Source organism: Aedes aegypti, chromosome 1 (genome assembly GCF_002204515.2).
Source record: "Aedes aegypti strain LVP_AGWG chromosome 1, AaegL5.0 Primary Assembly, whole genome shotgun sequence".
Lineage (NCBI taxonomy): Eukaryota > Metazoa > Arthropoda > Insecta > Diptera > Culicidae > Aedes > Aedes aegypti.
The window spans coordinates 105,264,195-105,286,635 of NC_035107.1; the positions used below are offsets into that span (position 1 = coordinate 105,264,195).

Sequence of the window (22,441 nt, forward strand, 5' to 3'; positions counted from 1 at the left end):
ATTAACCAATATATGCTCTACAATCAGGCATAATTTATTTTTGGAACAACATCAACAATAACAGGATAAACAAGAAAATATAACAAAGAATTCCGAACACATTATCACAAGGCACAAAACATTTGGTATGTAAACAATGATCGAATTTTTCACATATCGTGGAAAGTTGTTGGGAACGTCACAAAACTATCAAATCGTCATGTTTTATAGAAATTTGTGATTATTTTGTGTAAAAATAATTGTTTTACACAAATAATTGATCAAAGGTCTTAATTGCACGACTTTTTTTATTTTAAAGTGTTGATTTCTATATTTTACACCACAAAAAAAAAAATAACCCAAGTATTCAGATAAGTTAATAGCCATAAAACACATATATTTTAATGCGTATAAATAGTAAACTCACGACATATTCCTTAAAAAAAAAAATCGGTCATATTTTACGTAAGTCCGCAACACAAAGCAATTCCACCCTACATCTGCTAAACATAAACTACTCTTATGCTACCTCAAAACTATTGAAAACCAACATACGTTTAACAAAAGTGAAATTTAAATTTTTAACGAAGGATTATCCTTGTACTTCATGCATTTCACTTCAAATAAAAATTTCTTTAAGTTACAGGAATTAGAGAGATCCTTCTACATATCATTCATATATCATTAAAAACAGAACGAATGGTAATTATTGTTAATCAGACCTTAAAAATCGTCGTAGTACTTGGTAGTTACAGCATTCGTTTATATTCACTCAAACAATCAAGCACTCGTAGCTGACAGTTTCACTTAACAGTAAGTAAACTTGAAATTTCATACTGGAAATCAAAAACTATGAATAGCATGTTCTGCTGGAAAGTGTTATATTGGTACGTGTATTTTTTCGTGCTTTATAGTGTTCTTAGTTATGTTTATCAACGAAAAACGCCTAAGAACATCATGATAGTTGATAATCTATAGAACCAGTTGAAATTTTATGCGAAAATAACCATTTTATTGTCAAATCGTATTGCTTTCTAAAAGTGTCCAAAGTAGCCCCTTTTTTGTTTTGAAGGACACATATTTTTCACTACTCAAGCATTTGTTTTAATTTTTTGCTGGATTTGCTTTATGTTTTGCACATTTGTTACATACATATACAACTTAAATATATGCAAAAAATATCGAAATCTGTCCATAATTCTTAGAGCTAAAAATCCTCAAAGTTGAGGTATGTGAAAATAATGTCAAAAGAAGCCCCGTTTGACGGTATTTTTAAAAAGTGTTTTAAAAATACATTTGAAGAATTTTCGGAGATGCGTCAGATTTGAACTTTCAGAACTACCGAAAAAAATCGAGTCTTCTTGGTATTAGAAAAATTGCATTGAACAATGAGTTGAAAAACATTCTGGATTTTCATATATGTTTCAGGGTATTTGGATTGGATAAAAATGCGTTCCCAGAAACATCAAACATTTATTATTTACAATTTCTGAAAATTATTGCAGTAATTTTAGAAACGGCAGATGATGGAATGACTGATTCAGTAGCCTATAATGCACGCAAGATATTGTTAAAATCGATATTATAAATTACAGTCCAATAAATCATTCATAGTAACTGTGGGATATCGAAATTTAAGAAAATATTTTTAAATGTACATAAAAGTTATTGTATTATGATTCTATGGATATGCGAGTCAAGGAAATTTTCTGGCGTACAGCGCTTAATTAAAATATGTGAATCACATATTTGGGGGCCTCAAGGGGGCGAAAGTTGAAAAAGTTTGGGAAGCACTGGTATAGATCGTGCTGGTTAAAACATTACTTGGTATGCAAAATTTTCCCGGTACTAATTGAAATTCCCGTATATTTCCCGGTTTTCTCCCGGTGATTCGAAATTCCCGGCTTTTTCCCGGTTTTCCCGATTTCCCGGTGCGCTGGTCACCCTGTAATTCCCAGTACAATTACACAGCGTAACAACATATTTTTGTGTGTCTTGCATATCTCGATACCTGGTTTTGTGTTCGGTAAGCCGATACCTCCCTACTCGATGGTCCCTTCAATATCGAGTTATAGACAGTTGACTGTATTATGAGTCTCTAGTAAATTTGGGGTTGCTGAATCTGATGTTGCCTCTAGAAACTGCTACAGGTCGCCAAAGTTGTATAAAACCCTGGTTTTATAATTGTTCACAAGACATTTAAACAAAGATTAATCATTTTTTTTAAAGATCTTCTCCTTCAATCATGCAAAATATAACTTCAAATTTCATGTAGGATATAACTTGAATTGCACCATTAAATTTTGATTCAATCATATTTTTCAACATGCTTACAGTTACAAAACTCTTCGTATCTTTTATATGGCAGTATTGAATCTTTTCTAAAGCTGAGTATGCCATTTTGCTCAAGAAAAGTAAAGAAATTGCTAGACTGAATGGGTCAAGAAATTTCCTGCAGAGAGTTCTCTTTGTGATGACATCTTTTCTCAACTGCGTACTGCGATTAGAAAAATGTGATTTTCTGGATCATTTCTGGGAAGAAATTTCCCACGCATCGAAATAGGGTAGGTGTACCAATTATGGATGCAATATGTCAACAGTATGGATAAAAATCAAATTTTAACCGCGTTTCTAAAACGTAAGCATGACTTGTTGATGTTAATTACTAGTTTGAAGCCTTGCGAAACAGTTGAATTAAACAGTTTTAGTACTAAATTAACTTAGAGCTTCTAAAAATTGGGTTTCAAAAGCGTTGTCTTAGTACCAATTATGGCAATAGCGTTCCTATCATTCGACATAAAAGTGTACCAATTATGGACTATCGAATATTTGCACGCATTGAAGTCAAACATCATCCAGAGCGAATGATAATGTAACGCTAATAAGTAATGAAGTGATTGCTCATAAATGTTTCCAAAAAAATTGTGTTAAATAGATGTTAAATCAATTTATTGCAATGGGTTCAAGGAAGGAAATGAATTTTCGAAAAGGAGTCAAAATGTAGTGAAAATGCAAAATATGATACAAAACAGCATTAATGAACTCACATTACCTTTCCAGCGCCTAATTTTAACGAAAAAAGAGCGAAATTCAAAAATCGAGTATCGCTGAAAACTCCTCTCTACCATGAAATTAGCATCTTCCGCTTGTTAACGTTTTCGAACGTGTGATTGAAAAATCTAGGTAATTGAGTACAAATCATGAAGATAATGCGTTACCGAACCGTCCTGTTGTGGAAGTCACCCGTAAAATAGCTTTATTTCTTTTATTTTACTGATCAAAAAATGTAAACAAACCGCCTCCAGAGTATCGCCATAATTGGGCTCTCATATACTCTTTGTACCAGTTATCGACATAGTGGTAATAACACGATTTCCAACTTAAAATAGTAGATTTAGTTGCTCACCAGCTAAATTTGTTCATTTGTTCTGACTAGGCAACATACATTTATCGGTTGAAGTAGTTTTACCGGATGAAAACAAAAATTTCGTGACGGGTGTTCCTTAGCGAACTGCTAAAAAAGTGACATATGTGTGAGGCATATTTTTCAAATGTTCATTTTTCAAAGCTTATTGGACGAATGTTCTTATCAAGGCTTAGTTATCATCAAAAACAAATAGGTTTATCGTTCCTGTGAATATTAGCCGTTATATTCTATTGAAATAATAAGAAAAATCTCTTTTTGTTCCCACTATTGCCATATTTGGTACTATAGCCATAATTGGTACTTCTACCCTAGGCGATTCCTTTTCATGACAGTAGCAAACCAGCCTTAGCGCAAAAAAAAAATAATTTCAAAGGATCGAAACTATTATGAACTTTATTGACAACACATTAGTCCTGAATCCAGTGGTAAATCAAGCAAATAATTCGACACACAAGCTGAAATCTACAAATTATGCATTTTTGATAGCCAATGTTCTAAACATTTGAAAACGGCTAGTAACCTCAAATTAAGTGAAAGCGGTTCTTACAACGGCAAAAAGTTTCGCAACATTTGAAATCACCGTATGTCGCAAGTAATGGATAGTATTTGGGGGGTGCGAACTGGATATCAACAAGCAGCCAGGCTGCTGTCAAGCTAAAATTTTCATAAAAATAATCCGAGTATGCCTAGGAGTGTGAGAGCATTACTAATTACGATAAAAATATTATACATTTTATGTGAAACAAAAATCGCCAACTCTTTCAAAACTTTCGTAAAAACTATCTGGTTCAGCCGATTTATTAGGCTTATTGCCTGCATCAAACTGCAGAAGCTTTGTATGAAGTTTTTTAGGTGTGCACATTGAAAATGGTTTCCTGCAAGACGAGCAAACAAACAACGGTTAGCACTGGTGGAAAATATTGAGTTCCAAGTCCGTTCTTCTCAGGATAGCATAATCCTCATTAGGTTTAATTTGCGAAAATCTATACAAATAAATATAGAATGGTGTTTGTATGTCACGAATTGGCTTGACGAATGGATTTGAATAATTCTTTCACTGTTGCATTCATTTTTGAACTGGAAACTAATGAAAATATCAATTGATATCATTGAAATCGCCACTGTGCGGAATATGGGTCACGTTCAGAATTTGAGACAAAACGGTTTTTTTACACAGAGTGTTTACAAATGTTGGTCTAGATCTAGGAACAAGGTAAAACCGAGTTGTTGAGAGCAATCCATCTATGATAATACTGCTGCTGAAAATGAAAAAAATAGAAAAATGCTAATGATAGTTTGATTTAGTTTTACTAACATATAATGACCGTGCTTAACACGGAACACGGAAATGATAGGGTAAGAAGAAGCAAGATGAGGTCAGTATCATATTTGTTGGTGACATGAATAATTTTATGAAATGACAAACATGTAGCTACTTAGAGCAGGGCTGGTAGTAGGTCTCTTTTTAGAGACTGGCTCTAATTTTATGCAAATGTCCTCCAGAGACTTTTCCACCAATTATAGATTGCCATCGATTTTTCTAGTAGTTACTCTAGTAGATCTTTCAAAGATTCCTATACGAGTTTTTTCCAAGATATTCCCCAAGGGTTCAATTCAATGTTCTTACACGATTTTTCAGTTATTTATTTAGCCATTTTCATATGATTTTTTTTCGCAAAAATCATTGAGTCCTTCTAGAACTTTTTTCTCCGACTTTTCATGCTCGAATCCTGCAGTTGTTCCAAACAACTTTATGGATTCCTAAAAATATCATTTGAGTTTTCACATTAGCAAATATTATAGCAATTGTTTCAAAAATTTCTACACGCAGCGAACTGGACTATCGAAATTCATACATTTTGCCTTATGAAAGATGGAACGATTATCGCAATACGAACGCTTTATGTATCGTTTTAGCATCACTCCACACCAAGGCGTCGATAGGCGCGGGATGTACGCACGAGCCTATCGATCGCAAGGTCCTTGGTTCGATTCCAGATTGCGGCGAAAACTATTTTTGTTTTAAAATTTCTGTTTCATAAGGCAAATTTATGAATTTCAACCCGATTCCTTGTGGCGAATTTTCATAAGGGGTTCCTTTGTTTATCGATAGTCCATTTGCCCGAGTGTACACTAGATTCGACAGGAATCCCATTCAATGCTTTAAAATGAATGCCTCCAGAAAATCCTGCAGGATTTTGTAAAGATATACAATTGTTTATTGTTCATTAAATATTTCAGGAAATCATCTAGAGAAATCTCCAAATCTTTTTTTAGGTAGTTTTTTGGAAATTCTACCAAGTGGTCACCAGGATATTCTCCGGGGTTTACACGGAAATGTAATGATATCCTGGAAAAAATCCTGGATAAATTCTTTGAGAGCTTCCTTGGGAATTTTCATGAAAAAATCAGATGAGTTTTCTCAAGAAATCATAGGAGAATAATCTGGAGTAATTTTTAAAGGTATCTTTAGAGAAATTCATGCTGGAAATCTTTCTGGAGAAATTGAGTTCTTGCAAATGTTTGAAACGGATATCTTCACACTAAGCTCTTACGGTGAATTTCACCGTAATCTCAACAGCTAAACAGTTCGGTGAAATAAAACACCGTAATTCCGTCGAAATTTTACGGATAACGGTGATTTTTCACCGAATACTGTAAAAATTTACCGTACTCCGTTAATTTATTTCACCGAACTGTTCAGTTGTTGAAATTTTACAGGAATCCGTAAAATAATGTAAGTGTGTTGGATGGAACCCTGGCGAAATCGATTGAAGAAGCACTGGATGGACTCCAGAATTTTATTTGGGAATTTGTGAAACAATCTTTGGATGAATTAGGAGAAGTCCCTGGATTAAGTTCTGGGGTATCCTTAAAAAAAAAAACAGGATGAATTCTTAAAGGTATCTTGTACGAAATTCATGAAGGAATTCCTTCAAAAGGCCTTTAAATTAATAAAGAATTTCTTTGGTTCAGATAGAATGCTTAAAAAACTTGAAAAAATTGCATACAGTAACACGAGCAGTAATACTTGGAATTAACAAAAAAATATTCATATGAAAATGTCTGGCGAGATTTTTAGAAAAAAAAACATTATGTAATCTTTTATCTCCTGATTCTTGTATGGATTATTTTCTTAATACTATATTACTATATAGCTTTTTCTAGTCTCTGTTTGGTCTTTTTTGGTCTCTATTTTCAAGTGTAAGGTCTCCCCAAAGTTCCCATTTTAAAGGCACTGAGACGCTACCAGCCCTGTTAGGGGCTGTTTTAGCTCTCTATTATTTTTATCTCTCCTACTTAATGCAATTATTTATTATTAATACAAAATCGCATAGCAGTACATTACGTACAGTCAGGCTTGAAAAAAATTCCTCTGCGATGCAAAGAGGAGGCGCTGTTCTAGAGTATTTCACCGAACTCAAATGATGTTGAGGAGCATTATCAAGCCTGCGTACAGTACAGTTGACGTTATTAAAAGACACAGGCGCCGTCTTCAGCCATTTAGCTGCACAGACTGTAACTTAACACTAGACAACGAACAAGCATGCTCCAATGGCACAGCCGAGAAACTTTCGTTGCGAAAAGTTTCTATGGCTGACGCGGGAATCGAACCCATACCCCTTGACACGATGCGATCACTGCCTGACGACACTAACCACACAGCCACGAAGCCCATAATTGATGTTATTAGTAGAAAAGGAGCCCATTGTTTTTTGAAGGCGCTTGTATATCTTTTTTGATGTTTTTTTTTGTAATTTTATGGCTTTCTCAGTCTTATAAATTAAAACGGCTTGTTTGGCTAAAACTATTATTTAAGTTATTAGGATTTTTGAACATAACTATATTTATTGACATAATTATGTGTATGTCTGAAAATTTCAAACTGAATCATTTTTGTGTTGATTTGTTATTTTTTTTATTCAATATGTATGTAAATGTTAGGTGAGCAGAGGTTGATCTATATTTTGACTCTGGATTTTGAAAACATAGTTTTATGTGTTCTGAAAACTGCTCGTCAACTTTATGACTTTTCATTTGTTTTTATCATAATTTATTAATGTGTGAAAGAGTCTAGGAAGAAAAAGGTCAACTCGTTTTATCTATTATGTTGCTCCTCCGCTCCCTACTGATGAAGAAAAAAACAATTTCAGTTTGTATTTGTTTCACTAGAATCCATACAAATTCACGAATTCGATGATGCCGCAGTTTTATCAATTAACATTCATTTGATACAAAAACGTTTTCATAAACAAAGTATTGTACAAATTGTCTATAACGTCATGCCATGGATAATTTGAAACCCACTTTTCTCTCTCTCTGACATGGTGCGCCAGCCCAGGTAAGGGGTCGTCCATTGATTACGCAAAGGTTTATTGGGGGTGAAGGATTCCGAGATTCCTTACGCGCCATACAAATTATTTTTAATTTGCATACAAAAAGTCTTGCCATAGGGACAGACCGGAAAAACAAATCTCCAAAATTTTCTTACGTAATTAATGGACAGCCCCTAAAGTTTATTGACAATCGTATGAGTCAGACAGCAGAGTGGGAAAGGATTGCAAAGGAAAGCTTCCCCTCCATTTAAACGTGTTTATGAACCGATCGACCATATGCTTGTGCCGGAAAATGACCAAGAGAAGCCGAGACGGTGGGGGATAAATTGGTCATAAACGATATTGTTCGTGGTGTTATTTTTGTGTTCCACTCTTGAACGACCGGCCTTCGCTCGGATTTCCCAACGCGGGTTTAAAGAGAGTTGCATTGTGGCTGCAAGGGGGGAAGTGAAATTGCACTGGAAAATGACCGACACTGTCAAGGTGAGCGGAGAAAATCGATTGAAAATGCAGTTTTGCACGATTGTGCGACAACGATAAAATTTAAGAAGCAAGGTTTTTGCTAGGCTGCTTTGGTAATGATTTTGTAAATATCAAAAGTATCATTGAAAAAATTTCAATTTTAAGCATTGAAAAAAGCATCAGTGCCTGACCCATTTTGAAGAATATACAGTTATGTGCAGAATAATAATAACAAAGCCGTTTATCATACAAAATGCTCAACTTTGGGATCCTGTAACTTTGTTCATTTATCAGCAATCGTCATGAAATTTTAAAAAATAATTCAAAAATAAATAAAAGAAATAAGCATTAGATAAAATTAAACAAAATATTAATAGTTTTTTTTTTTATTTTATGTTCAACAAAAATTTTGAAGAATAAAGATCCTATAACATTTCCCCGAATACCATTACCCCGAAAACCATCACCCCGAAAGTCAATACCCCGAATGGTCAAGTACCCCGAAAACCAATACCCCGAAAACCATTACCCCGAATAGTCCGTTACCCCGAATACCATTTCCCCGAATGGACCATAACCCCGAATTTTCTTGGCACGAAAAATTGAAGATCCGACAAATGAATCCCATATACCTATTTCATAGAATTTTGATTTTCATTTGAATTCATGTTCTCCATATTATCAAAGATATATTATTCTTTTAATCAACAGCTATTCTTCATGAGCCAAGTGAGAACCCAAATTTTACTCACAGGCGTGTACTTGATTTTGTGAGAATGATTGTGTTCACAGCAATAAATCATTTTTCGAACTGATGATAATGCTGACATGTTAATATTAGAGACCTTTCCCGCCTTCTTTCAAAAGCGTTATATAATTTGGTAATGCATAATTATATTTTTATATTGCTGGAGGCAATGCGAGTTCAACATATTCTAAAATGTCATTAGTATATGGTTTGAAAAATGTCAGATGAAAATGTTAACTGATATTAAACTGACCACTACGTCAAAAGTACATCGCTAAAGAACAGCCTATGATAAAAGAAGAAAAAATCGCTGTTGAAAGCGTAAATAATTATGATGCCAACAATCACATTGCTAGTGCAACTTCCGAAAGAATAGCCGATAACAAGACAAGATGTAATACAGACAAGTAATGCAGGGGCTTATTTTCATTTATTTTTTGAAGTCACTGTCAACTTCGAATTTCGCTCAAGACAATTTTGTCAGTCGATTTTTTTTACCGCTATCGCTCAAACTTCAACTCAAACGGTACAACTCGAAAGAACAGCCTATAACTCAATGAAGAGAAAATCATTGATTAAAATTTTCACACTGCCATTATACAACCTCGAAAGAACAGCCGATGATTGAAAGAATGAAAAATCACTAATAGGAATAGTAGTAGTTACAAGCCGAAAATTTTAAGGCTCAAATTCGCGAGCTTCCTTGAAGAATTTCTTGAAGTGCATCACTGATTTTCGGGGAAGTGTCGTATTAGGGGAACTGATTTTCGGGGTAATTTACCATTCGGGGTAATCGTTTTCGGGGTAATGTGTCATTCGGGGTAACGTCGCATTCGGGGTAATGGTTTTCGGGGTACTGGTTTTCGGGGAGATGGTTTTCGGGGTAATGGTATTCGGGGAAGTGTTATAGGACCTTTTGATCAATTTACCCTGTGCTAAATTTTTGAAAGGTAATGACTTTCACTACTATTATTCTGACCACAACTGTATTCTTCTTCTTCTTAACGTCCTCACTGGGACAAAGCCTGCTTCTCTGCTTAGTGTTCTTATGAGCACTTCCACAGTTATTAACTGAGAGCTTTTTTTGCCATAGTTGCCATTTTCGCATTCGTATATCGTGTGGCAGGTACGATAATACTCTATGCCCAGGGTAGTCAAGGAAATTTCCATTACGAAAAGATCCTGGACTGACCGGGAATCGAACCCAGACACCTTCAGCATGGCTTTGCTTTGTAGCCGCGGACTCTAACCACTCGGCTAAGGAAGTCCACAACTGTATAATAAGTATTATAATAAGAATGACAAATTCGGAGCTAGTTCAATTGACTTGATGACTCCGAAATGGCAAAATTGCCAATCATCTCTCTCCTTCGCTATCTTCGCTCGTATTTAGAAGCTACGATGATGTGTTGGTCAATTAGTATTGTTCAAGCTAAACGGAGCTTACTGACGTTATTGGTATTGTGCTAGAGAGTGAAGTAGCGCAACAGCAAAACAAGATTCCGTTCGAGAGGATGAGTGGGAAAAATCAATTTGGGAATGGTGGGATTTAATTTGCTGCGTTGGGAAAGTGATGTCATATCGTTTACATTTTGTTTATAGTTTACGGTCTGAAATCAGTCCACTATCGTTACGTATCGCAAGAACTCAAATTATTTGTCGCTATTCGCTAGAATAAGCATAACCATAACAATGGAATTTGTTCAACTTTCGAGGACATTGTCAATATCATGTTTTGTTTGCAAAGAAATGTTAACATCAAGGTTACTATGGATGCATGTTTCATATGTATTTCAGTTGACTAGAGTCGGTTATGACTAAACCAATCGTAGAAGGGTTTTTAGAAGAGTAAAAACAGGTAGGGCTACCAGGTTGATAAATATCCTGAAGAACACTTCCAGGATCCAGGTTTCAAATAAGTTTCAGTAACAACTGCTATATGTAAAACAAGATATAGTAATTCTTTGTCCTACAGCACGAAAACATGTCACGATAAGTGAATCAGTTTTCTGTAATAATGCGAAAAAAATATCAATGAAGAGAAATGGATAAATGCAGATAAGCCCTTAAGAAAATTGTTAAATTGTGCTCTTGAAAATTCAATGTGTGGCTTTATTTTCTTTTCACCTTCAGTACACTATATTTATAGTAATAAAAAGCAAGCAATAATTTTATCGTTTGATCATGCATGCCTAATTAAACCATAAAGAGCAAAATTAAATTCTTATTTCTCTCAAGGTTCTCTCCAATTTGCCATTTAAAAGCCTTGATTCATTTAACACTGAACATCTACACTTCTTGCTGAATCCAACCGACACTTCAAGGTTGAGGTGACCGTAATGATTGAACTTTTTTTCCTGCTTCTCTCGCCACCAATGCCTACTTTTTTCATACATTGGATACAAATTTCCCCCTTTTCAAGCACACATAAAAGATGCGCCACAAATTGATCCGGAGGCCTATGGAGCTGCGAAACCAACCGATTCGTTCACTTCTCTAATGCATCATCTGCAACCGTGGTCAATTTCAGTGAAACTTCTCCGGTGCGTTACGACGATTAAGATGATGATGGTCGTAAGGGATCAACGGGGTTCCACGCACATACGCCTTATATCATCCTATTGATGGCAAATTGAAAAGAAATGCCCACTATAGGTGAAGAGACTGCGCCCATCATCCATCCTATAGTGCTGGAGTTTGCAGATATTTTCACTTGCGGAGCACTTTTCAAAATCAATATATTGCACGGATCACTTTAACAATTACTTCGAATTGTAACAAGAAAAAAAACGCTTCAGGTCTATGGCATGTATTTTACACAGAACGTATAGTAATACAAGAGCATCGTTTGAAATTGTACAAATCGCCACGGAGCACGATTTGAAAACCGCTGACAGTGACTGGCGGCGGAACACATTTGAATGCAACACCTATAATGGGCAGCATGGGAGTGAAAAGCTTAGTGGTGGCTGAAAAAATAAGGCCAAAACTGCTGCGGTCCAGCAACTTTGGAGGATGCCCCTTTGGTAGCGGAGGTAACTAGCATAAAAGCGCATAATTACCAGTTTTTTTTCTTCTTCTAAAGGTGCTAATGGCGGAGGAGGTATTGTGGTGATGAGTTTATTCGGTAATAGCCAATTTCACCATTAGAGGCTTGAAGTCTACTTGCCATTTAATGGGTATAATTACGCGCGCCATCTTGGGATAAATGATCGATAACCAGTTGATGGCTCATCGTTGATACTATACAGTACTTCACATGTAGAGCTAGTTCAATCAAGAGCTTCAGATGCATCAGAGCACGCATCTGCCACACATAGTTCAGAGCTTGTCGGTCGTGTCCAGCGAACCGAAAGTTGCGATAGATTTTGTGTTGCTTTTGTGGTTAATATCATCTATATGACTGGCTGAGGCAGAGTGAACAGATTAGGTCTTATAAATTTTTAGGTTAGGCATTCTGTGTTCATTGTATCTGGATTGTATTTCTACCGTACCTTATCTCTCGTACGTTACTCAAAACAATGATTAGAGATAATCTATGCTGCTTAAACCAGATTCACACATCTTCCAAAATCGAAAAATGTTCCTATAATGTCATAGAGATAGACGTATGATCGGCATGATAGAAGGGGATCTCTCAAGGAATCCATCATTAGCTGTCATCTTTCTTTGTCAAGTAAGTACAACATCTGACCTCTGCTATGCTTATAGTTATTTTCAAAAAGATTGTTCTGTGTTTTTCAAATTATATCATTTAATTTTTATACGGAAAGTCTTATAACTTTGAGTCATTTATTTCAAAAGATGTTTTATATTGTTTTCAAATAAGAAATCTGAAGTTATTGCAGATTCTACGAACTTTTTTTGAGGAGGGTTAGAAGCAAAGGGGTGTAAGTGACAAAAAGCTGACCGTTTTTAAGAGTTTTCTTTTTAACAAAGTCAGAGGCGTCGCGTCCACATGTGCAACATGTGCACTGCACAGGTGGCAAATCGTTCATCATAACAACCTACAATTTCTACTATTATTGAAGTACGATTCTTAAATTCTCTCAATAAAATTTAGCCTATTTCAATTATCTTTATCATTGATCATCGCAATTTTTGCCTTTCAAAATATTTGTTGTTATATTTTTGCTATTCAAATTAAATGCAAAAGCTGTTTGGCGCGGCACGAGATCTGTGCCCTAATTTTCCCTACGCGGTCAGTGCGATGCATGCTACGCAACACTTTCTTCCACGCTACACGTTGCTGCTATGACGATGAAACCCAACGTGTGCGTGCACTCTCATCGGGAGACGCGTTGCCTTTCGTCGTACACACAATTCTGTATATGTGGTAGAATGTTTTTGCACTACAAATGCCAGTGTGTAAGTAGCCAAAGCGTCAACTCTGGCCGGTGCACAGTCTTGCCACATCAATCTGTGCGAGCGTGCGGTGGGAAGACAAGAGACAAATCAATCCATGAGAGAGATCCATTTTGCTTGCTCTCTTTTTTCCTTCGCCCTTTGAACATCACCACGCTTGTGGTGTGGAGTACTGGCGTGATATTTTAGACGGCTGACGGTAAGAAGTTTCTGTAAGTATGAGACTCAGGGCCCGCGCGTTTTTTTTGTACAATACTGGTCAAGAACCTCGCTTCCAGCATACAGTATTAGCGCGGTGGTACTTGTGATGGTCAATCAGAAGACAATCAGAAAATGAATTCAAAAGTGGTCGTGCCCTACGTATCGCCATCGTCAGTATAACGCTTGTGGTGTGGTTTAAAAGCGAGCAATTTTCTTGATGCGTGCACCAAGTACACGAAGCGTAATGCTAGTAAAGATTGATTATACATTTTATTACCTTAGAAAAAAAAAATGGTTCGAATCCAAGGTGTACCTAATAATGACATATATAAAATGACACTAATGTTGTTTCCATTTTTAGGAACTGGGTCGGTTATCAGCACATAAATAAACCAACATCAAGCAAATTGAATTTCGGTCGAACTTGAATCGGGTTGGGGTTGAAACTGTGGTTCAGAACAGGTTGCGCCAGTTCCAGCCTAGGTTCAAAAACGAATTCGACATAAATTAGAAGTGCACAGGTTGATAATTAGGCCCCGCGACGCCTCTGAACAAAGTATTTTGAACTTATAATTAAAGCTTTTGAATCAATTACTCGTGGATGTTCATGTATAAATATCGATAAATACAAGGGCAAATTATTATATTTTGAAGTCAGTGCGCATCGTACCTTCGTGCTGTGCGTACACGAATTCTCTCTGCTCTTGGAAGTTTTCTTAAAAACTACCTAAAGCAATAAACAGTACTTTTCAGTGCTACATAAACAGTACTTTTCAGTGCTAAAATTAAAAACGGTACTTTTCAGTGCTACTAAAACAGTACTTTTCAGTACTATTTTCTACTATTGATCCCTTTACGATCCTTGTTAGGACCCGTGCCTTCGATTTTTCGTTGGACCCGTTGGCGAAAGCTAGCGGTGGTAATCCTTCTTGGACACCGTCTTGGGAAAAAACCTCTCGAAGGTCACGTCTTCTTTCGTTTATTAATTAAACATGGTATCAACAACAAACAAAAGGAAGGGTGAATCTCTGAATTCACTACTTCCTTCTAAAAAAGTGGGTTTTAAAACTGTCACTACACGTGGCAAGAATGGAAGAAAGGACGTTTCCCCGGAATGCGAACTTTCTTCCAAGGGTGAAATGGATAATTGTATCGAAATGAGCAATCAGTTCGATGCTCTAGACAAATTTTCCGAACACCAAATCGAAGCAGCCTCTAGCCCAGGCTCTTTGATTCAAGTGAGGAAGCAAAGAGTGCCGCCTATCGTGGTCAGTTGTTCTGAATTTGGGGGATTTAGGCAGGAGATCTTGAACTCCATTAGGGGAATCAAGGTTTCCTTCCAAATCGCAAAGAAAGGAGACTGTCACGTTTTGCCGGAAACTCTTAAAGATCGTGAACTTCTTCTCAGACATCTTGAAGAGAAGAAGCACAAATTTTTTACTTATGACGACAAAACTGAACGTTTGTTCAAAGTTGTCTTGAAAGGTCTCTCAAGTGACTATAAGTCACCTGAAGAGATCAAAAATGGAATAAATGATTTACTTGGATTTTCCCCAGTCCAAGTAATCATTATGAAAAAGAGAACCCAATCTGGCATTGTTCGGAAAGGGCTTTCTCAAGAATTTTATTTAGTTCACTTTAACAAAAAAGAACTAAATAATATTAAAGCTTTAGAAAAAGCAAAACTTTTGTTTGATGTCCGTGTGACATGGGAACATTTCCAGAAACCTGGAGGAAATTACCAGAACCCCACTCAGTGCCGTCGGTGCCAAAAGTGGGGTCATGGTACAAAAAATTGTCGCATGGATGCTAAATGCATGATTTGCGGAGGTTCTTCTCACGCCAAAGACGTCTGTCCAGTGAAGGAAGATACCACCAAATTCATATGCTGTAATTGCGGGGCTAACCATAAGTCCAATTTTTGGAATTGTCCTTCACGCAAAAGGGTCATTGAGGCTCGTGCCAGGCAGATGAAAGATAATATCCGTTACGATAACGGTCGTTTCCGGAATTTGCCTGGTAGAGTATCGAACAATGCTCATTTTTCAGTTAACGATCGCTTGATCATGAATCATACCCATCAGGAAGATCATAATCATGCTCATTCACAAACTAATTTTAATCCGTCGGGTAGCCGTTCGAATCTTTTAATTTCGAATGTATCTACCCACGGTAAATCCTTTGCCGATATCGTACCAGGTAATTTGAACTCTTCCCCTATTCGTTCCATGAGTACCCATTCTACTTGTTTCAAATCAAATGGAAAAAACCCTACCGCCACAGGTAACTCCGCTTCTTCGTCTACCGAAAATTCTAATGGGAAATCACATGACATGTCTGCCTCTGATTTTAATTTTCTAACTGAACAATTGAATCTAATGATTGATGCAATGTTCAAAGCCACCACTATAACTGAAGCAGTCCAAGTAGGTGTAAAATTTTCAAATCAAATTGTTATTGGATTACGTTTTTCTAATGGATCCAAATAATAATTTAAATATTTTAAATTGGAATGCTCGTTCTCTGAATGGTAAAGAGGACGAGCTGTTTAATTTTCTTACTGTTAATAACGTGCATATAGCAGTTATTACCGAAACGTATTTAAAACCTGGATCTAAACTCAAAAGAGATCCTAACTTTTTTGTTAATCGTAATGATCGACTTGATGGGGCATGTGGGGGAGTTGCAATCATCATTCATAGGCGTATAAAACATCAACTGTTTTCATCATTTGAATCTAAAGTTTTTGAAACTTTAGGTGTTTCTGTTGAAACACAGTTTGGTAAATATACTTTCATAGCTGCCTATTTGCCTTTTCAATGCTCTGTACAGCAAGTTAATTTGCTCCAAACTGACTTGCGTAAATTGACTCGCAATAAGTCAAAATGTTTTGTCATTGGTGACTTTAATGCCAAACATCGGTCATGGAATAATTCTCAAAGTAATTCCAACGGCAGAATTTTATTTGATGAGTGCTCTTCAGGATATTTCTCAATTCAATACCCTGATAGCCCTACATGTTTTTCATCTTCTAGAAATCCATCTACGATTGACTTGGTCTTAACCGACTCTAGTCATCTTTGTAGCCAATTAGTTACTCATGCTGATTTTGATTCTGATCATGTCCCTGTTACATTTCAAATATCCCAAGAAGCGATTCTCAATACTATCAGCTCCACTTTCAATTATTTACGAGCCGACTGGAATATATATAAAACGTATGTTGACTCTAATCTTGATGTTAACATTTCTTTAGAAACTAAACTTGATATTGACAATGCTCTTGAAACTTTAACAAATTCCATTGTTGAAGCCCGGAGCATTGCAATTCCAAAATGTGAAGTAAAATTTGAATCCGTGATTATAGACGATGATCTTAAACTCTTGATCCGTCTTAAAAACGTGAGGAGAAGGCAATTTCAACGCACTCGCGATCCTGCTATGAAAATTATATGGCAGGATTTGCAGAAAGAAATCAAGAAACGTTTTGCTCAATTAAGAAACAAAAATTTTGAAAATAAAATTTCTCAATTGGACCCTGGCTCTAAGCCCTTTTGGAAATTATCTAAAATCTTGAAAAAACCTCAGAAGCCAATACCGGCATTAAAAGAGGAAAACAAATTATTACTAACTAATTGCGAAAAAGCTCAAAAACTTGCTATGCAGTTTGAAAGTGCGCACAATTTTAATTTAGGACTTACTAGTCCAATTGAAAATGAAGTTACTCAGGAGTTCGAAAATATTCTCAATCAAGAGAACGTTTTCGAAAATACCTGGGAGACTGATTTGGAAGAAGTGAGAACTATTATTAAAAAATTCAAAAATATGAAAGCTCCTCGCGATGATGAAATTTTCTACATCCTCATCAAGAAACTTCCAGAAAGTAGCTTATCATTTTTAGTTGATATATTTAACAAATGTTTTCAATTAGCATATTTTCCTGATAAATGGAAAAATGCTAAGGTTGTTCCAATTTTAAAACCAGACAAAAATCCTGCAGAAGCTTCTAGCTATCGTCCAATCAGTTTGCTTTCCTCCATCAGTAAACTTTTTGAAAAGGTTATTTTGAACAGAATGATGGCCCACATCAACGAAAATTCAATTTTTGCCAATGAACAGTTCGGATTCCGCCATGGACATTCGACCACTCATCAACTTTTACGTGTAACAAATTTGATCCGTTCCAACAAATCTGAAGGCTATTCTACTGGTCTTGCTCTTCTAGACATAGAAAAAGCATTCGACAGTGTTTGGCATGAAGGTTTGATTGTAAAATTAAAAAACTTTAATTTTCCAACATACATTGTTAGAATAATTCAAAGTTATCTGTCAAATCGTACACTTCAGGTTAATTATCAGAATTCCAGATCTGAAAGACTTCCTGTAAGAGCTGGTGTTCCTCAAGGCAGCATTTTGAGACCAATATTATACAATATTTTCACATCTGACTTACCTGAGTTACCTCAGGGATGTCAAAAATCCTTGTTTGCGGATGATACAGGCCTCTCCGCCAAAGGACGAAGCCTGCGTGTCATCTGTAGTCGATTGCAAAAAAGTTTGGATATATTTTCTTCATACTTGCAAAAATGGAAGATTTCTCCCAATGCTTCCAAAACTCAACTAATAATATTCCCACATAAACCAAAAGCTCTTTATTTGAAACCTTCAAGTAGACATGTTGTCACGATGAGAGGGGTTCCAATAACTTGGTCAGATGAAGTTAAGTATCTAGGGCTCATGCTAGATAAGAATTTCACTTTCAAAAATCACATTGAGGGCATTCAAGCCAAATGTAATAAATATGTAAAATGTCTCTATCCCCTTATTAATAGAAAAACAAAACTTTGTCTTAAGAACAAGCTTTTGATATTCAAACAAATTTTCAGGCCAGCCATGTTGTATGCTGTACCAATATGGACTAGCTGTTGTAATACCAGGAAGAAAGCTCTGCAGAGAATTCAAAATAAAATTTTGAAAATGATTCTGAGGCTTCCTCCCTGGTATATTACCAATGAGTTACATAGAATATCCAATGTTGAAACATTGGAACAAATGTCAAATAAAATAATTAATAATTTCAGGCAAAAATCGTTACAATCTTCTATTGCCACGATTAATGCGTTATATGTTTAGGTTAAGTATATTAAAAGCGTTTTTTTTTTCTCTTACAAGCAGGTGAAATCAACTCACCTGCAAAAAATCTGAACTGCAACGGCAAATGAAATGTAATATGTTGTTAACAAAATGTTAATAACATCTTAAATTTGTTTTACCAAATTAGGATGATAGTGTTGTCTAATAACACAGAACACCTAGATATAAGAAATGAATGTAATGTTTGGAATGATACTAATAAAGATATTAAAAAAATATATATATATATATTTTGAAGGCATGTGAAAAACTAATAAGGTACTCCGGGGCAAATTGAAACGGGTGGGTCAAGATGAAATACAACGTTTTCAAAATGATGGTAATCGTAATGCATTTCGCCAAATGTTTCAGCGCTCGAAGTTTTTTTTTTTAACTCTAAGATAGATACTCCCGTACAATATTTAAGCATAGAAATCAGATAGCACACCGAACATTTGAGGTTTCACTTTGCCCCGGTGTACCTTAATTGAGACTGAAGAATAAGTAACATAATCGTACAATAATTTTCTACGCAATATAACCTTAGGATATCCCTATTACCATGATTATTTTGTACAGATTCAAAGGTCCCATGTGCAATAACGAAAACAAATCACAGCTGTGCAATAAGAAATTCAAAGTGGAGAAACCAAAAAAGTCACACAACCTGCAAAAAAGATAAGCCAAGGACTGAGAAAAAACACTCAACAGAACTGAATATAACCGAAACCAAATTCGAAAACTATGAACCAAAAATTCCGACAAAGTTGAGTAGAAGAAGAAGGTAACGAAACCGTAATGCAAATACCGATTTAGTAGCCGCATTCGTGGACCGACTGATGGGCATAGTGCCACCGCCAAGCCCAGCTCCACTGCTTCCGGTGCCATTAGAAGTTCCATTACTGCTACTATGGTTGTTGTTGTTATTGTGCTGCACCAGGGAGGGATCTTCCTGATCTTCCAGGAAGCCATCGTCCTCGGCGGACGATTGTGACGATTCCTATTCACGATTTCGGGATTCAGGTCAAGATTCGGGATTTTTTGTTTCGCAATGACGGGTAATGGGAGGAGAGAGATTACGATTTTGTGTTAGTAACGCGACTCGGTTAGCAAGCAATTATTGAAACTGGGACAGAGACCTTCTCGCTAGAATCATTACTGGTTCTTCTCCGTCTGGGGAGATTGTTGTTTTGGTAATCGTTAAAACTTATTTCGAAGAATATTGGAAACATGTTTCGATTGGTTTTCTTTCCGTTGGGTAACTACAACACTCGTTGTCCTTTTCAATTGTTTTTCACATCAGTATCAGCTAAAATTCTAGATAGCACAAATTTTTATCGATTCAATCCTTCCGCTGCCGGCTCGAGACTGGATCGTTGAAGGACTTTTCCGCTACACTAATAGTTTGATATTTTCCCAATCCATTCAAAGTGCTGGTGGCCGAGTGCAAAGAACGCAAAAAAGCCGAGCAGCTCGGATTAAGCCCACATCACACCGTCAAAATAGACAAAACAACCTGCAAACTAATCAAATTCTTTCACGCTACTATGACAGCACAAATAATTCTAGGCAGCAGCTTTGGGAAATTGTGAGACTGCTCGGTTGTTGGGTTCTGATATGACAGCAGACGGTTCTTGGTAGTGTTTCTCAAACTTTATTTATATTTGCCGAAAAGCATCGGTTAGTGTTTTTCTCACGAAAATACTTATCAGCAATAGTTACTCTATTTTGAATACGTGTTCGATTTCAACATGTAAATTTGCCTCAATTAATCTTCATAGTCATATAATGACGAAATAAAGGCATAGTAATCAGAGTCAGAATAGGTACCAATTCTAATACTACATTAGGTCCCTTGGTACTACACTAGGTCCCCAAGTGCCATAAAATTTTGGGCAATTAGAAAAAAGCACGATGGTCTTTATTTCGTCTTTCTTCATATCATAACACTAAAAAATATTGACTAAGCCTTCAAAAAGATACCTGGTAACAGGCCTGCTAATGGGTCGCGGCCAGTGAAGGTTGAGCACCACCAGATTATGATACAAACGGTGAAATATGGATTTTTGTGAGTCGCTAGATAAACAAACTCGGCCGGTTTCCATGGAAAATGTCCGGAACTGATTGCAATGAATGTGAACACGGAACAAAAATCCTCCTACGATGGTGTTAGTGTAACAGTATTGGTAAAAATCCCTGTGGGTTAACGAATGTGCAATTTAACTGCGACAGAATCACTGGCAGGCATTCAGAGAACGCTTAATTATGATCCGTAAATCTCCGGCTCTCAATCGAATGACCATAACAAGCTATGGGGCAATCAAGCTTGTTAAAGCAATAAATCGCACGCACAGCATGTTGAACTGTGAGCTCACAAAGGGTTCATCGTCATTTACTGCATAAGTGGCGTTGATCCCGACACGAACTGTTTGCAATGTATACGCAGTTTGTGTCATATCGTATATCATCTTCACACGGCTCTTTAGCGAAAGCACTCTGTTGCAGCAGAAAGCATCCGATGGAGTGAGCTGCACTATGAACTATCATCCGGAAACAGTGGCCTTGAAAATCCATGGATATAACGGTGAGGTCAAGTAATGTCGTTCATTGCGGAGTCTGCGGATAATGTCATCGGGATGAATAATGGATTATAGTTACTCGAAGATGACGTTAAAGAATTTTTAAATAGGTTTATTTTGTTGCTACTATAGGGGAAAAGCACTTTTCCCCGACCTACAAGAATTCTGTGCCAATTTTCAAACTTTTAAACAAGGTTCGAACGAAACATGTGAAATTCCTTGACATATACTGCACATAATTGAGGCGTGGTATATAATGAATATTTACATGTCACGTAAACTTCAATTATATGTCATGTAACCTGACAGGATCCTGTGTGATTACGTGACATATAACACATATTTACATGATTTCAAACTTAAATTTACATGACGTCATGTTTACATCGCATAAATGGACTTTACATGACGTGTAATCTTCATAATTTTTAACTGTATACAAAGTAGGCCGAAATCGTATGGATGGGTCGAAAATTAGTGGTAGGTCGAACATTGGTGCTTTCCCCCTAACCAACCTCTATGACCCTACGTTAACAAGAAGTGGGGTCTTAATATTCGTGACAACTCGTGGTCAGTATATTACAAATCATTTAAAGGGTGAATAGAGCGATTGGGTGCCTAACAAGTTTCTCAACAGCTCATCCACCAGGTATGTCTAAGCGACTAAGTGTCTTCTGCCCATACTCGCATAACAGTCTCATTTATATAGGAAATCTCATAATATGGGACTGTTATGCGAGTAGGGGCAGTCTAGAAAATAGAAACTTTAGCGACGTTTTGCCTGAAAAATAGACCAAACAGAAACTAAAAAGATACCAAAACGGGGACCGAATAAGAGCCAATAAAGTATAAAGAAACCTTAGAATATACAACCAGGAGATGTGAATTCTATTCCTTAGAGCAGTGCTGCCCAACGTATGCCCTGCGGGACGCATCTGGCTCGCGACTTCATTTTGTGCGGCCCACGACGAGTTTAAAACTGTTTAATATTTCTGGCCCGTTGACTGTTCTTTTGACTTGAAATGTGAATATAACAAGGCTTATTGTTGCAACTTTGATGTAGTTTTATGCTAATAATTCATCTTGGTTATTCTTCACTTCATTTTTTTTACTTGCTTGTTGCATTGCTAAAATAACTATTTCTCTTCCTGTTTTTTTTTTTCAAACAAAGTTTGTCTAAATGAAATTATGAATATTCACAGAATACAGG

General features: G+C 36.3%; 1 protein-coding gene across 11 annotated transcripts in view; it reads right to left on the minus strand.

The window, feature by feature from the left end:
* LOC5564400 (kinesin-like protein Klp10A) overlaps window positions 1-22,441 on the minus strand; it is a 143,814-nt gene that overhangs the window by 41,654 nt on the left and 79,719 nt on the right. For 8 of the 11 annotated variants that reach the window (XM_021844438.1, XM_021844472.1, XM_021844470.1 and 5 more), the window contains one exon: window positions 19,461-19,652. The exons of 2 other annotated variants lie outside the window; for them this stretch is intronic. In XM_021844438.1, the coding sequence (XP_021700130.1) occupies window positions 19,461-19,652 (192 nt within the window). Of the gene's footprint in view, window positions 1-19,460; window positions 19,653-19,791; window positions 20,028-22,441 lie in introns of those variants that run through there. One more of the 11 variants, XM_021844494.1, reaches the window with a different exon arrangement.